Source organism: Bos javanicus, chromosome 26, assembly GCF_032452875.1.
Source record: "Bos javanicus breed banteng chromosome 26, ARS-OSU_banteng_1.0, whole genome shotgun sequence".
NCBI lineage: Eukaryota > Metazoa > Chordata > Mammalia > Artiodactyla > Bovidae > Bos > Bos javanicus.
Window position 1 is genome coordinate 42,773,423 of NC_083893.1, and position 17,023 is coordinate 42,790,445.

At 53.7% G+C, this 17,023-nt stretch overlaps 1 protein-coding gene across 1 annotated transcript in view; it reads left to right on the forward strand.

The window, feature by feature from the left end:
• The first annotated feature begins 3,696 nt into the window (after positions 1–3,696).
• GPR26 (G protein-coupled receptor 26) overlaps positions 3,697–17,023 on the forward strand; it is a 29,656-nt gene continuing 16,329 nt past the window's right edge. The window contains exons 1-2 of the mRNA XM_061403798.1: positions 3,697–4,967; positions 15,478–15,591. Of these exons, the coding sequence (XP_061259782.1) occupies positions 4,300–4,967; positions 15,478–15,591 (782 nt within the window). The 5' untranslated portion in view covers positions 3,697–4,299. The remainder of the gene's footprint in view (positions 4,968–15,477; positions 15,592–17,023) is intronic.

Here is a 17,023-nt window from a genome sequence, read left to right on the forward strand (position 1 = left end):
GGCCCCCCGGGGTTCTCTAGGTCACATGAGGTAGCGGGTGTGTAAGTGTTTAGAAAATGCAGACCTGCTGGGAGACTCAGGGACATGTCCCTATAGCAGTTAGAGGTTTCAGGGCCTGGAAGCTGTCATCTGAAAGGGACTGACATTTCTGTCCTTCAGTCTGGCATTGGGCTGGTGTCTAGGATTCACCGCCACCTGCCTTTTCAGCCTTTCTGCAGGCCTACCTTTGCTCCAGAGCCACAAACACACACCAGGCTTCAGCCTCTGGGCTCACGCTTAGGCACCTCCCTCCCCCGGAACACAAGTTTCCAGGCTTCCCCTTCACTTGCAGAAATCCAGAATCCTCCATTCCCCAAAGGGATGTGTTCTCTGTAGCTACTTCAGTGAGACCTCTCTTGGGGCATTGGTGACATTTTGGTGACAGTTTGTATAAACCTTTCCTATCTGTCTCAAGATAGCTGTGGAGAGGGCCACTCAGTCTCTAACATCTCACTGTAGTTTATGAGTCATGCGCGTCTGTGTTCAAGCACATGTGTGTGATAAATACAGTGGGGAGAACATGTTTAATGTCCAATAGATGTGGATTCCAATTCACACGATGACTCTACCTTCTTAGTTAGCTTACACTGCCTTATTTATGGGGCTTCCCTGGGGGCCCAGATGGTAAAAAATCCACCTGCAAGGCAGGAGACCCAGGTTCCATCCCTGGGTCTGGAAGATCCCCTGGAGAAAGGAATGGGTATTGATGCCAACTTGGAGTGACCTTGAGCAAATTAAGGACATTTCTGGGTCTCAGCTCCTTTGCCTCATCAAGTTGGGATCATGATATCTGTGTTGAAGGGTTGAGGCAAGGATTCCCAAGGACATGTCTGTATATCTGCCTCCGTGTGGAACTATAGTAAACCATCAAAGTGGGTGAGACTCAACCCTGCTGAGCCCTCCCTCAGGGCTCAACGACAGCACTTAATGACTCATGTTAACACTGTCATGAATATCCCATCACTTCTCTCCAGCTCAGAGAAGCCTGACATGCAGATCTGGCCACAGTGTAGCCTCCTGACAGGCACACTCCAGGCCCTGAAGATTCATCTCCTGGTTATGTGGGCCCCCTTTCCTGAGGAGCAATAGAAACCTTGTATCAAAGCCTGGACATGGACAGGCATCTTGCTTCCTCAGTGAGTGTGACTCATTGCTGGTCTGGAGCTGTCAGACCTGTGCTCAGTGAAGCCCAGCCTGGGAGCTGAGGACCTGGTCCCTAAGGAGACCAGCCCTCCCACAGCATGCCCACCCCCCGCACCTGGCCCCACCCCAGGAGCAGGAAATATTGTTCACAACCAGAAGAAAATGAGCTTCTTTTCTTTAAGAAACTGAGTTAAATGTTCTGAGTGGCTTTCTGACATTTTAACCTTTCAATATTGCCTTTAAAATCTCAGGAAGCAAATGATTTTCAAAATGATGTATGGTGTGTGTGTGTGTGATCCTTGGTTTATGGCTGCTGCGCCTGGTTACCTGATCACCAAGATCATTTTGATGTTGCAAAGTTGAGATACTTTCTAGTTCCAGACCAAGGACACTCACTTGAGAAAGTGACTGAGGACCTCTGGAATGTGCAGAAGGGGGGCAGACTATGGAGTCAGAGATGATGGCTTCCTCCCTGACCAGTTCTGTCACTTAATCTTTTTGAGTGTCAGTCAAAAATATGGATGAGAAGCTTTTTTTTTCTTGTCATTGGGCAGGGATGAAATGGAGTGCAATAATGTTTGGACATGTCTTATAAACTCCACTGTGCTGTAAGAGACTAGTTAACACTTCACTCTGTACTTCCTACACACACTGGTGACCCTCCAGCAGGAACCTCCAGGCCAAAGCATTAGGCCACTGCTGGAGGAAGTACCACGTGATGAGTTGGCATCCAGCGCCCCCACCTGACTGCATCTCCTGGACTTTGCTCCTCAGGGCATGGTCATGGACCACCCTCATCAGTATCACCTGAACAACTCATAAGAATGGTCAGTTTGGGTCGGTCCCAATCCGGCCTCAGATTCGTGACCCAGGAATCTAACTCTTAACCAGCATCCCAAGTTTCCCAGGTGATTCTGATAAACCCTGAAGTATAAGAAGAGTAGACCCAACGGTGCTCAGAGCAGTGTTTAGCTCACGCGTTTATTCCACAAACAGTACGTGGTCACCTGTCTCTTGCTAGGGGCTACTTGTGGGGACAAAGTCTTTGGGAGCAGGGGAGATACGCAATTGACTATCTCACTCTGGTGCCAAGTATCTAATGAAGACATATCCAACCCTGAAGTCAGCAGGCCACGTGATGCGCCAAGCAATGAGGAGATGGCTGGCTTCCGGTTCATTTCCTCCTCTGGTGGGCACAGCTCTGCATATACAGTGTTTTAGTTATTTCTTACCAGAACGCTGAGAGGGAAAGAAGGACAATGAGGCTCCTTGAGGTCTGGTAACTTGCCAGGATCCTGTGACATCAGTGGTGTATTGGTAAAGGTTCAGTCACAGGGTAAGATGGGGAGCCCAGATCCACACACCCTCCCCCAAGATCTTTTTTTTTTTAAGATTTATTTATTTTTGCCTGCACTCGGTCTTCATTGCTGCACGCGGGCTTTCTCTAGCTGTGCCAAGTGGGGGCCCTTCTCCAGTTGCCGCGCACCAGCCTCCCGCTGTGGTGGCCTCTCGTTGCAGCCTGCAATCTCCAGAGAGCAGGCTTCGTAGTTATGGTGCACTGGCTCAGCTGCCCCTTGACATGTGCGATCTTCTGGGAGCAGGGCTTGAACCTGCGTCTCCTGCATTGGCAGGCGGATTCTTAGTCACTGGATCACCCTGGAAGCCCTCCACCTGGGGCCCTGACAGAAACAGGAGGGCCACAGTCGGTGCACTCTTTCCCGAGGAGGAGCTGGGAGCCTGCTTGCTCAGAGTTCTCAGGGTCTCCACCAAGCCACACCAGCCACCCTCCTGCCCTTTTTTCTGAAGGGTTCCTGCAGGGTGTGGCATTCAGGTCCCTCACAGACTGGAACCAGCTGCCCCACCAGACCCACAGCACATGGTGTGTGGGCTGGCAGAGGGCCACGGGGGAGCCTGGGCTGGGAGTGCTGAGTTATCAGCCACCCCAGGGCTCTGCTGAGACTGGCCTTGGACAAGCAGAACCATCCATCCACCTGTGAGCGCTCAGGGCCAGATAAAGCCCTCTCTGGACTAGGGGATGTCTCAGCATCACCCCAGTAGGCTTGAGGATGCGGCTGAAGCCCAGGCAGAAGGGCGGTGGGAAGACAGCCCCGTGAACCAAGCGCCCCCAGGGGTGTAGCTGCTCCCCGGGGACAGGCTGGGGAGGCCCTGAGAGACATCAGGGGCCAGGGGCTTGATCACAGAGGTTGGAGAGAGGTGTGTTCCTTCCCATTTCGGCAAACGGAGCCCACCTGAGCTCCCCCCGCTCAGCCCACAGAGGGAGAAACTTCAGCACTGCGAGGCTCCGAGGGACAGGTTGGGCACGTCCACGTCTGGCCAAGCTGGCGCTGGGGCTCGGATGGGTAGCCCTGAGGCATGAAGGTGCCCAGACATCCCTCCCTTTTCTCGGGCAGACTTCCTTGACTCAGCCTGTCTTTGACACACATTCGGGGAGGATTGGGGAGTTGGGGGTGGGAGACAGGAAGCTACCAAGAGCCAATCACCCCGCACCGGAGCCTTCAGGGCTGGTTCTTTCTGAGTGTGTGTGTGCGCGCGCGCTCGCGCGCCTCAGCGGAGAATTTCTGTGATAGAAGCAGCCAGATTCTGGAGTGAGCCAGACGAGAGGAGAGGGAAGAACAAGAGGGGAGGAGAAAACTGGTGAGGGGTGCGAGAGACAGACGGAGAGAACAGCAGTGGGTGAGAAAGCCCAGCAGAGGGGGGAGAGAGAGAAAGTGGAGAGGAAGGCAGAGAGGAAGAGCGAGGAGAGCAAGCAGCGGAGAGACGCGAGGCAGAGAAAGCAAGGTTGCAGGAGGGGCCGCGGAGACCGAGACGGAGCGCGGAGGGATGGGGTGAGAGGCGGCCGCCGGCGCCCGCAGTCCGGGATCCGAGGGCGCGCAAAGCTCCGGGTTCGGCGGCGCAGGGGCGCTTGCCCGGGAGGTGGCGCCGGGCTCCGGGGTGGCCGCGCGCCCTCTCCGGGGGGCGAGGGGCTGGGGGAGCCATGGCGGCGGGGAACGGGGGGCGCGGGGCGGCTGCACGGCCGCCGAGGGGCTGAGCCGGCGGCGGGCTGCGCCATGGCGGCGCGGGGCGGCGGGCCCTGAGCGCCGGCGGCGGGCGCGCACCATGAACTCGTGGGACGCGGGCCTGGCGGGGCTGCTGGTGGGCACGATGGGCGTCTCGCTGCTGTCCAATGCGCTGGTGCTGCTCTGCCTGCTGCACAGCGCCGACATCCGCCGCCAGGCGCCGGCGCTCTTCACCCTGAACCTCACGTGCGGCAACCTGCTGTGCACCGTGGTCAACATGCCGCTCACTCTGGCCGGCGTCGTGGCGCAGCGGCCGCCGGCTGGGGACCGCCTGTGCCGCCTGGCCGCCTTCCTCGACACCTTTCTGGCCGCCAACTCCATGCTCAGCATGGCCGCGCTCAGCATCGACCGCTGGGTGGCCGTGGTCTTCCCGCTGAGCTACCGCGCCAAGATGCGCCTCCGCGACGCCGCGCTCATGGTGGCCTACACGTGGCTGCACGCGCTCACCTTCCCGGCCGCCGCGCTCGCCCTGTCCTGGCTCGGCTTCCACCAGCTCTACGCGTCCTGCACGCTCTGCAGCCGGCGGCCCGACGAGCGCCTGCGCTTCGCCGTCTTCACGGGCGCCTTCCACGCTCTCAGCTTCCTGCTCTCCTTCGTCGTGCTCTGCTGCACATACTGCAAGGTGCTCAAGGTGGCCCGCTTCCACTGCAAGCGCATCGATGTGATCACCATGCAGACGCTGGTGCTGCTGGTGGACATCCACCCCAGGTGAGGACGCGGGGCGGGGGACTCGGTGGAGGCGCGGGGTGGGAAAGGGGGTCCTTGACTCCCCCCACGCTCCATCGTGCAGCTTTGTGCAAGCCCCTTTAACACCGACCCTCCGTGTCCTCTTTGGAAAACTGAGGTAGGGGAAAGGGGCAACGTTGTGAGTCTCAAGACAGGTGCTTAGAGTATCAACCAAGCAGGACCTCCCAAAAGGTGGGTGAGATATGAATGCATACATTCCATGACTCATGGGGATGGAAACCACAGAGAATCGGAACTTTGCTGGGCTTCTTATTTTACATGTGTGGTGTTCACTTTAAGTAACAGCATATATGGGAAGGCAGTGATCTCTGTTCACTGTTGAAGGCCTTTGCATGGCTCTCATCAGGCCCTGAGAGCCTGACCAGGATGCTTGGGGTGCTGCTAAGAGGTCTCAGACAGCAGGGTGACGCTCTGCTGGCTCTTTCCTTTCTCTGGTGCCTGGCACTGCCTCTGTCTCCTGCTCGTGTGTGTCTGTGTGTGTGCGTGCAATAGAGAGAGAGAGGTAGAGGGAGAGGGGGAGAGAGAGAGAGTCCTGGGTGGCCCCTTCCTCTGCGGTCCTTAAAGGAGCCTCTGAAGGGCTCTGGGTCAGGCTGGGGAGGTCCTCCTGTCCCTCCCAGACAACGCCCTCTGGTGTCTTCTGGACTTGGAGTACCTGCAGAGGGAGGGTGTCATCCTGAGACTCCCATGGTGAAACCTGCCCACCCACCTCCATCCTCCCCTGGCTGCTGTTTCTCAGGAAGGCAGCTCGGGGTGGGCAGTGTGGGTTAGGGTGCCTCCCTCTCCCCACCCCTACCCCAGCAAGTCCTACCATCCCCCCACCCCCACCCCCACCCCCACCCCCCAGCCTCTCAGGGACAGAAGGCGGAAAGACTCAGCTGAGCTGTCCTGAGAGCACCTTGGCTTTCCTTACAAGCAGAGGGAAGTGAGGAGGGAAACTGCTGCTGGGTCTCTGTTCTATAGACTCTGCTATTTTATGTCCTGATGCTCTGGACCCTTGAAAGGGGGTTTTGGTGTCAAGATGGCATGAAAAGTGAGGCAGGCAGAGAGGACCAGTGCATGGGAGGCCAGGGGCCAGGGAGGGAGCTCCGTCCCCAGGGTGCGAATGCCTCCCGGGCCGGGAAGAAGCAAGCTCCTAGGTGAGGGGAGTCAGTCTGACCAAAGGCTCCTTCAGTTCTGAGTTCTTCTGCGCATGAGCAAAAACAAAGAGAAGACCTTGAGCTTCACGCTGTCTGAACACAGAAGGGCATGTAAGCCTGTGTTCCCTGTTCCCCTCAGGATGGTCCTTCCAGATTACATGCCGGTCCAGAGCTTCTAGTTGCAGAATCTTCCTCCCAGAATCATGTACACTACGTCCCTTGTGAGAGACACCAGGGCGTGTGAACCATGTATGAAAATGTGTGAGCTCCACACACACAGGCTTACGTGCTTGTAGGTCAGCTCCCTGTGTAACAGACCACAGGTGTGCACCGACACAAAGACTCGCCCTGCCTCGCAGCACGTGGCCATGCATGGTCAGTGTCACCTAAGGATCGCAGTGCTGTTCCCCTTCCCATCACCCTGGGGTGAGAGGACCTCACTTGAGAAGGTGCGTCTTCCCTAGGACATTCACGGGGAGCGCTCTAGAAGCGGTAGGCAGTGTTGTTGAACTCCTGGCACTTGAATGAGTGAGCCCACTCACTGAGAATCTAACAGTGGAGGAGGGAATCAGCTGGGAAAGGAATCAGTTCTTATTTAGACCAGTACAAACCCCATCCCCACCCTCCCTTCAACTTCCAGAACAGGAGGACGGTGGCTCCTTTTCAGCCCATTTAAGATGCTACTCAGTCTTGTCCATTTCTTTGTGACCCCATGGACTGTAGCCTGCCAGGCTCCTCTGTCCATGAAATTTTCCAGGCAAGAATACTGGAGTGGGTTGCCATTTCCTCCTCCAGGGAAATCTTCCCAACCCAGGGATCAAACCTGCATCTCTTGTGTCTCCTGCATTGGCAGGCAGATTCTTTACTGCTGTGCCACCTAGGTCAGGTCCAATCTTGCAGATGTCTAACGGACTCCAGGTCAGACACCACGGAAAGAGGTCCCAGGGGAGTCAGGAGAAGAGGCAGGTGCTCTGCTGGCCTCCAGGCCTCTCTTCCCTCCTCCGCGCCCTTTCAGGGGGATGCTCACTGCTTCTGAGCCCCAGGAAGCCCTGAGGAAACCCTCTTCCCAGAGCCCTGGGGTCCTGCAGGGCCAAGGAGCAAGAGCAGCCTGCAGCAGGGAGAGGAAGGGCTTCTGGGAGATGGTGGGGATGGATTGCCTTCTGCTGATTCCAACAGGCCCTGCTGGCGGAGGCTGGCCAGAGGTTGCAGAGGAGTGGGCAGGCACGACTGCACTGTCCTTTCAGTGACCACAGCCCGCCTTTTTCTATGGGGTCCACTCCCAGAGGGAGAGCGTGAGCGGTGGCCTCACAGGAGGGCACCAGGTCTTGGACAGTGGATCCTCAGGCTTCTTTTTTGAAGGTTCCAAACTCTTCTTCCCCACAAGTGAGAAACGGCAGAGCTAGCTCCGGGGTAGCGGAGGAGGAGGCTGCCCCTAGTACCCCCATCCTCCGGCACTAAGGCTTCAGGCAGCTTCCAGGGCCAGTTGGTCCTGGGAGCTGGGGGAGTCCAGTCCCGATCAGTAGAAGTCAGGCTTCCTTGTTCAGGGTGGCAGGTTATGGTGATTTTGTTCACCGGAAGATTCACTTCACAGCCACCACCCTGCTGGCCTCCTGGGACTTAATTTTGAGTTTTCCCTGAGGCCCAGGGTGGCATTTGTCAGGAAGCTCCCGAGTGATGCCGGCTCTTCCTGCAGAGCATTTGACAGGGAGGATGACGGGCTGGATTCCTCTGCTTCAGCACCACCTCAAGGTCAGGGACTCTCTGCTCTAAGTTGAATCAGGGACCCTGAGAGACCCCCCCTTCTCCCATCTTTCTGGAGTGGTCTCTTGGGTTACTGCTGTCACAAAGGAATTGGGAATTACTAATAGTTTTTACCCACCTGGTCTCTAACCACTCAGTCTACTGGGTTCAGTTCTCCCAGATCACAACTTGGAACCGATTATAGTCAGATCCTATCTCTGGTGCCCTCAGGGACGCCGATGGGGAGCCCTGATGGGGGGCCCTGCATGGGGGGCCCTGCCTGGGGACCCCTGGTGTTGATGCCGTAGCCCTGCTCTCTGCGTGTAGTTGAAGGCACCACTGGCTGGCACAGGTTCATGACTTCAGACTGTACCTTGGGTGAAACATAATGCATGCTTGTGATCAAGGGCTATAGGGTGAGAGCTGAGCCAGAGGGTGTCAGAACTGTGCAAAGCTAGATGGAAGGGCCCTCCCTGTGCTGTTGATTTTGTAGAGGAAGAAGTTGCGACCCCCAGGGAAGAGGGGGCAGTTGCCATGTTTAACAGATCTAGATTGTGGGTCCACCCGGGCCTGCCCCCAAGGTTTATGGATTATGTGGCAATAGTGCAAATGGAGTTTCACAAGCCATCTACGTGAATATTGAGATTTTCTAAATTCAACTTCAGTTCAGTTCAGCTCAGTTGCTCAGTCGTGTCTGACTCTTTGCGACCCCACGGACTGTAGCACCCCAGGCCTCCCTGTCCATCACCAACTCCTGGAGTTTACTCAAATTCATGTCCATTGAGTCGGTGATGCCATCCAACCATCTGTCATCCCCTCTGTCATCCCCTTCTCCTCCCACCTTCAGTCTTTCCCAGCATCAGGGTCTTTTCCAATGAGTCAGTTCTTCGCATCAGGTGGCCAAAGTATTGGAGTTTCAGCTTCAGCATCAGTCCTTCCAATGAATATTCAGGACTGATTTTCTTTAGGATGGACTGGTTGAATCTCCTTGCAGTCCAAGGGGCTCTCAAGAGTCTTCTCCAACACCACAGTATAAAAGCATCAATTCTTTGGCACTTACAAACTGTTAAATGAAAGATGTTCTAACCTTCTGCCTTGAGAAGTACACATTTATAACACTTTGCAAGGCTGGGTTCAAACTGAGGGTTCTCAGGTTCCTCAGACGTGGTGAGGAGAGCAGAACTGGCTTTGTGCACACAGCCCACCTGCCTCGTCTCCCAGCCTGGCTCCCCCAGCTCAGAAAGGGGCCTCTGTTGTGCAAGGTGGACACTGCAGGATCTGCATCCACATGTTGCTCACAGATGTCATGTCTCTGGTCTCCAGCTGAGCACAGAGGTGGCACAGTCCACCCTTAGGAGGATGGGGCCAAGGATGATGCCTGCACACCTTCTGGAAGCAGGACCAGGGCATTTGGGCAAAAAATTCCATATTTCTAGAGTTTGGTCAGGTGGCACTGGTGGTAAAGTACCAGCTTGCCAATTCAGGAGACACAAGAGACTCGGGTTCGATCCCTGGGTTGGGAAGATCCCCTGGAGGAGGAGGGCATGGCAACCTTCTCCAGTATCCTTGCCTGGAGCATCTCATGGACAGAGGAGTCTGGTGGGTTACTGTCCACAGAGTTGCAAAGAGTGGGGCATGATTGAAGTGACTTAGCACACACACACACACACACACACACACACACACACACACAGCTTGGTCTAGGATGGAGCATGTGGGTTCTGAGTGTGCCCATCCCCTTAGCTCTGAACTCTTCATTTCCTGGGGAGGCCTGGATCCCTCAGTATCCAGGGCCCAGGACAGGCCCCCAACTTTCAGGTCTCAGGGCAGGATTGCTCACACCAGTCCTGACCCCAAGCTCGAGGCTTTTCTCCACCATCAGTCAACCTGTTTCCTAGGCTTTTGTTTCATTTTCCAAAAAGCCAGAAGGCAAATCCAGATGTCTCTCTGAGTCCTGGGCCAGCTACTGTCCTCTGGGGGTCAGTCAGGACCCACCCCCCACATGTTTTAGCCACAATCACCTCATGTGCTGACTTTTCAGATATCCCCAGGATAATCCATCCTTCTGCCCCATTCCTGAAGCCTCCTGGGGAACATGTCTTTGACCCCACATGTCACCTGGAGAGCCCATCTCCTTTTGGCTCAACTTGTCATAGCCTTTGGAACCAACTCCGCTCCCCCCGCCCCCCGCCCTACCCAACACACACACACACACACACACACACACTGGCACTGTGCTTGCACTCTGGGCCAATGAACCTGGCCAAGAGAGCTTCGGGCCTCTCACCCTCTGCGCTGCATGGGAGCCCAGACTCAAGCTCAGATCTTACTGGCAACAGTCTGTAGTCGCAGTGTGCTCTCTCATAGATACAGGAAGAGAAAGTTTGCAGTGGGAGGGAGTTTGGGGGTTCAAGGCAGTGCTGGGCCGTAGGCATTGTTTCCTAGATACATACTGAGTGATTAACACTTAGGATCCACACTGAGTGAATGCTGACTCTGAGTCAAGCACTGTCTTAGCTCCTTCTGGGCTGTTCACTTAGATAAACTCAATAGGATCCTGCCACACAGGTACTTACCTTGTCCCCATTTTAGAAATGAAGAGGCTGATGCACAAAGAGCTGTGTGACTTGCCTAAAGCCGCACAACAGGTCAGTACAAGAAGCACAGACTTAAGCCCAGAGGTCTGGCTCTGGCGCTGCTTGTGTGCTGACCACTCAGTATTAACCAGAGAGGACTCTCGGCCATGGAAGGGTTCACAGCTTCACATTCTATTGATAAGCCTTGCTTTGTCTGAAAGGCTCAAGATTCTTAAGTCTCAGCTTTAAAAAAAAATTGTGCTAGAGCAGATTTCTACTATCATCACTTTTGATAAGGTCACTTTAAAATGACTGAGTATTAATTTTCTTAAGGGTTGTTCATTACTTCAGATGGCATACTCTCGTTACGTTTTTCTGGGTACAAGATGTTGAGCTTCGTAGTGTGGGAACCCAGAAAAGGAATGTGTCTGTGGAGTGCCTGCTGTTTAATCCTTCTCTCCTGTACAAAGCTTTGCAGGAACAGATAACATGAATTCCCCACAGGCACAGGTTTTTACAATGAAGAGTGACCTTGATCGTGCTAGCCTCTGAAGGGTCTGTTTTATTCCTCGGAGAGTCCCTGAGATGTTTCTGTTTATCTTTCTGAGGACCTTCAAAGCTTTAATGAATGTCTGTCTTTAAATATTCCTCAAGGCTCGGGGGCAGGATTGTCTGCTGTGGTGGGAGGAAGAGATGCTGCTCTTGGGGAGACAGTTGGGTCCTCAGACCCTCAGCAGGAACCCAAGTGCCCCCTCAGGGGTGGGGTTGGGGGGGGCAGAGGAAGCTTCTCCCTCCTCCAGAGCTGGGTAGCAGATGAGTCACTTAGTCTCTGCTAAGTGGCTGCTCTAGCCATAGGCCTAACTGTGAAATCCACCTCCGATAAATGAGGAACCAGATTCAGAGAGGTTGAGTGACTTCCCTGAGGCCACACAGCTGTGAGGGCACAGCTGGGACTAGGACACATAGCCAGAGCGTGCTCACTGATCAGGGTTACTCTAAAATGTCTGAGAAAAGGAAAACATGGCTGGGGGTCACACCCCGGAGGAGGGCCAGCTTCCAGTGTCACCACCAGATTCTCTGGTGCCCCTTGATGAGTCATTTACAGTAAATGAAAGTGATCCTCATTTTCAAGGAGATGTCCAGAATCCTGTACTCCTTCCAGTGGGTGAATGTACTGTGATGACTCGGGACTCCTAGCTCAGCCCCCACATCTGCAATTCCTACACTGATCACACTGAGTTTTGAGAGAAGGATTTCATTATTAAAACAAGAGGTCCTGTGTTGTAAAGAATGTACCAGACATGCCACGAGGGTGACTGTTGTTCTGATTTGCCTGGGACTGTGAGGGCTCCCAGGATGTGTGACTTTGAGCCTGAAAATCAAGACCGTCTCAGGCAAACCAAGACGGGCTGGTCACCTCACTGCACCCAGATCTCCAGGGTGGGGACCCGTGCCTTCTCTCCATGCCCACTTATATATGCACAAGTCACAAGAGCCAGAGGTCTTTGCAAGAAGATGCTACAGACACCCAGGTGTAAATGGAAAGTGAAAAGATTTACGATGACTTTTGCTGTGTGACTTTAGGCAAAATCGCCCTTCTGTTCTCTGCCTTCTTGGTTGTATGCTTCAGATTTTCTGAATGAGATGATGTACACAAATCCTCAGGGAGGTGTAATGACCCCAGTGAGTTGGCAGGTGACACTCAGAGTCAGATGACCTGGGTTCAACTACTGCCATCACTTAGGGAGACCAACCATCCTGGGTTGCCCGAGACGGAGAGTGGTCCTCAGATGTGGGATCCTTAGTCTGAAAACCGAGCAGCCCTGTGTAAACCATCCAGGCTGCAGGACTTTCAGTACTAAACCCGGGACAGTCCTGATTACCTGGGGCAAGTCGGTCACCCCACTGCCGCCCTTCTCCCGATCACTGTGCGATCTTGAGCAAGTTATTTAACTTCTCTGTGCCTCTGTCTCATCTGAAAAAGTGAAGATTACAGTTTATCAGTCCTAATCTCATAGGATTGGGATTCCCTGGTGGCTCAGACGGTAAAGCGTCTGCCCGCAATGCAGGAGACCTGGGTTCAATCCCTAGTTCGGGAAGATCCCCTAGAGAAGGAAATGGCAACCCACTTCAGTACTCTTGCCTAGAAAATTCCATGGATGGAGGAGCCTGGTGGGCTGCAGTCCCTGGGGTCGCAAAGAGTTGGACATAACTGAGTGACTTTACTTACTGTATTATAGAGATGTGAGTATCAAATCAATGAATGCAAATGAACCCCTATCACAGTATCTAAGATAGCATATATATTAAATCAAGAAATCAAGAAATGTGGGTGGCTACTGATATGAGTGATTAGAAATTAATTCATGATGTTAGTCATGAGTAATACATTTCAGCCAGTATGAAATCTGTCTGTACTGGGCCAGACTCCAGTTCTCAACTTTCTAAATTCCTGGAAGGATACAGTCAACGGAGGAAAAAAAATCTGCAGGAATTTTAGGGGAGCAGTCCAAAGTAACATAGAGTTGTCCATCTGTGGCTAGAAATCTGACAAAGAAGAGCCGTGATTAATTAGTAAAATGTTGGTTCTTGTGGAGGGAAAGGGAGGCTGCCTTGGTGTCCATGCTGCTCACGAGCCTGGCTCATGAACATTCTCCCCACTCCTTGCTTTCTTTGAACAGACTGACCTATTTTGGTATCAGGTCACTGCAGCCTGGCTTCCCAGGAGGCTCAGTAGTAAAGAATCTTCTTGCCAATGCAGGAGACACAGGTGATGCAAGTTCAGTCTGGAAGGCTTTGCGAGGCTGTGTTCAAACTGAGGGTTCTCAGGCTCCTCAGATGCGGCAGGGAGAGCAGAACTGGCTTTGTGCATATAGCCCGCCTGCCTCGTCTCCCAGCCTGGCTCCCCCAGCACAGAAAGGGGCTTCCATTGTACAAGGTGGACATGGCAGGATCTGCGTCCTCATGTTGCTCACAGATGTCATGTCTCTGGTCTCCAGCCGAGCACAGAGGTGGCACAGTCCACCCTTAGGAGGATGGGGCCAAGGATGATGCCTGCACACCTTCTGGAAGCAGGACCAGGGCATTTGGGCAAAAAATTCCATGTCCCTAGAGCTTGGTCTGGGCTTGCCAGGTGGCACTAGTGGTAAAGAACCAGCTTGCCAATGCAGGAGACACAAGAGACTCGGGTTTGATCCCTGGGGTGGGAAGATCCCCTGGAGAAGGAAATGGCACCCCACTCCAGTATTCTTTCCTGGAGTATCCCATGGACAGAGGAGTCTGGTGGCTACAGTCCATGGGGCCGCAGAGTCAGACACGACAGAGACTGAACATGCACGCATGCACACACTGCAGCCCTGGCCTGACTTCTGCCAAGTTACCTTTCCTCCTGATGACTCTGTCCACAGTCTGCTTCCCTGTCCACTTCTACAATCATGTCATTTATTTTAATGTATGCCTGTGGCCGATTCATACTAATGTATGGCAGAAACCATCACAATATTGTAATTATCCTCCAATTAAAATAAATCAATATATTTTTAATTATAAAAAAATAAGTAAAAAGTAGGAACACATGGCCACATTGGGCCTGTGATCTGGAGGACGTGATGCCTCGCTTGTGGAGATGGACAGCCCGGCTGTTGCTCGTGCATTTTGCTGAGGCTGCAGGAAAGGGGTTGCAAGAACTGCTGCTCCCAGCTGGCCTAAGATGTCAGTTCTCGAAAGGTGGGGAGCAGAGCGGAGTCAGGAACAGGGTGTGGTTAGAGGTGCAGGTGAGCATCCTCAGAGCTGTGTCCCTGATTCTCCAGGGGCTTAATGGTCCTGTAGCTTCACCGAGCTTCATCTCTGAAGGAATCAAGTAACTTCTTCAGTCACCTGATAATGTCATGTCTGTAGCCCTGGGCTTGCTGGGGCTTTGGGGTGGAAGAAATAGGGCTGAAGGTGTGGAGGAAAGGAAGCCCGGGCCACAATGCACACAGAGTCCAGGCTGCCCCAGCTGGAGGGTACCTGCCTCCAGTCACCCAGACACGCATTCAAATTCTGCAACCGCTTACCAGCTGAGCAAATCATTTGGCCTCAGTGAACTCAGGGTCTTCATTATAAGGCAGGGCAAGTAACACTTACCTGGCAGGATCAAAAGATAAAGAATTAGAGATAAGAATTAGATAAGGTAAAGGTAAGAACTAGAGATACTACCTAGGGGGTGTGTTTATTTGCACTTGCTTGGGCACTGTGCTAATTGCTTTGTATGCTTCAGGCATTTAATTCTCAAAGCAGCCTTTTGCAGCACTTTATTTTATGTCATTTTTTTAAATTGGATAACAATTGCTTTATAATGTTGTGTCAATTTCTGTTGTACAACGAAGTGAATCAGCTATATGCGTACATACAGCCTCTCTCTCTGGCGCCTCCCTCCCACCCCACCCCCATCTCGCCCTCTAGGTCATCACAGAGCACCAAGCTGAGGTACCCCCGTTGTACAGAAGCTTCCCACTAGCTTATCTGTTTAGCACATGGTAGCGTATACATGGACTTCCCTGGTGGCTCAGATGATAAAGCATCTGCCTACGAGGCCGGAGACCTGGGTTCGATCCCTGGGTCAGGAAGATCCCCTGGAGAAGGAAATGGCAACCCACTCCAGTATTCTTGCCTGGAAAATCCCATGGACGGAGGAGCCTGGTAGGCTACAGTCCATGGGATTGCAGAGTCAGACATGACTGAGCCACTTCACTTTCACTTCAGTGTATATATGTCAGTCCTAATCTCCCAGTGGGTCCACCCTCCCCTTGCCGCTGTGTGCAGAGCTTTGTTGTATTACTCTCCGTATTTTACAGATGATGACCCAGTGATGTCAGACAAGTTACCCCAGGTCACGTGCTTAGAGCCTAGTTGAGCTCGTGTCTCTCTGGCTCCATGGCCAAGTTCCCACTCTCACAGCCACCACCTGCACACGCGAAAGTGAGTCCCTGTGCCTGACCGCCCGCCCCGTGACTCACCTTCTCCCCCTCTTGTGCGCAGTGTGCGGGAACGCTGTCTGGAGGAGCAGAAGAGGCGGCGGCAGCGAGCCACCAAGAAGATCAGCACCTTCATAGGCACCTTCCTCGTGTGCTTTGCGCCCTACGTGATCACCAGGTGAGCTTGGCCAGCGGGCCCAGAGCTTGGGGTGGCTGGGGTTGGGCGCAGGGCTCCAGAGAGCCACGTGGGCCTCGCTTGGCCACGTGTTTTCCAGAGGGTGGATGGGAGGATGAGAATGAACTTGATAGATGAGGGAGAAGGAAGCCATATGCTTTTGCTTTTCAGCCTCAGATTCTTCTGGATTAAACTTAAGACCAAAAGGTAGTGAGACTCCCCACTTGATTGCAAAGCACATCATTCTAACGTTCAGTCCCCAAACCCAGGAAGCTCTAAAGGAGGAGACAAGGGAGAAGAGATAGGGGAGAGCAGCCTGCAGAGTGTGGGTTCTTACTGCCAACCAAGTGCAGGAGAGCCCCGCCTGGAATCCCCGGCCCAGACACCCTGATCAGCAGGTGCCACCTGCCCAGGGCGCAGGGAGCATGCTCTGTGCCCAGCCAGACGGGCCCTTCCATCCACAGCTCCAGGATCTGCCGCTGTGAGTCCAGGCGTCGTGGCTTGTCACGTTCTCTCCCTGTCCCCATCCCCCATGCCAGCCAAGGTTGCAGTATGATGGCCTCAGGGCTGTACATTCCAGAAGCCAACCTCCTCCAACTACAGAATTTTCCTTACATGTTGTAGCCAGAAAAAAAAAAAAAAAAAAGTATTACCCGCTCAGTTTTGCTCACTGGAGAGGAAACACCCCTGCACACACAAATTTGTATCCAAAATGGCTTAACTATTTGGGAAGATGAAAACAGAAAGGATTTTGATGTTCTGTTGGAAAGTGGATGTTGAGCGTGGCAAGTAGGAGCTGTGCAGGGTTTTGTGTGCATGTGTGTGTGTGTGTGTGTGTGAAAGAGAGAGCATCCCCCAGCATCCCTCAGCCTCCCCTCAGCATCCCCAGAATCCCTCAGTATCCACTGCTGCTGCTAAGTCGCTTCAGTCGTGTCCGACTCTGTGCGACCCCGTAGACGGCAGCCCACCAGGCTGCCCCGTCCCTGGGATTCTCCAGGCAAGAACACTGGAGTGGGTTGCCATTTCCTTCTCCAATGCATCAAAGTGAAAAGTGAAAGTGAAGTCGCTCAGTCGTGTCCGACTCTTCACAACTCCATGGACTGCAGCCTACCAGGTTCCTCCATCCATGGGATTTTCCAGGCAAGAGTACTGGAGTGGGGTGCCATCACTAGCACCCCCATTATCCCTCAGCATCCCCCAGAATCCTCCTGCATCCCCCAGCATCCGTCAGCATTCTCAGTACCCCCAGCATCCCTCAGCACCCCCAGTATCCCTCAGCAGCCCTCACCATCCCCCAGCACCCCCAAGCATCCTCCTGCATCTGCCAGCATCTCTCAGCATCCCCCAGGACCTCTCATGACCTCTCAGCATCTCCAGTATCCCCCAATATCCCCCAGCATCCTTCAACATCCCCCAGCATCCCTCAGCATCCCCA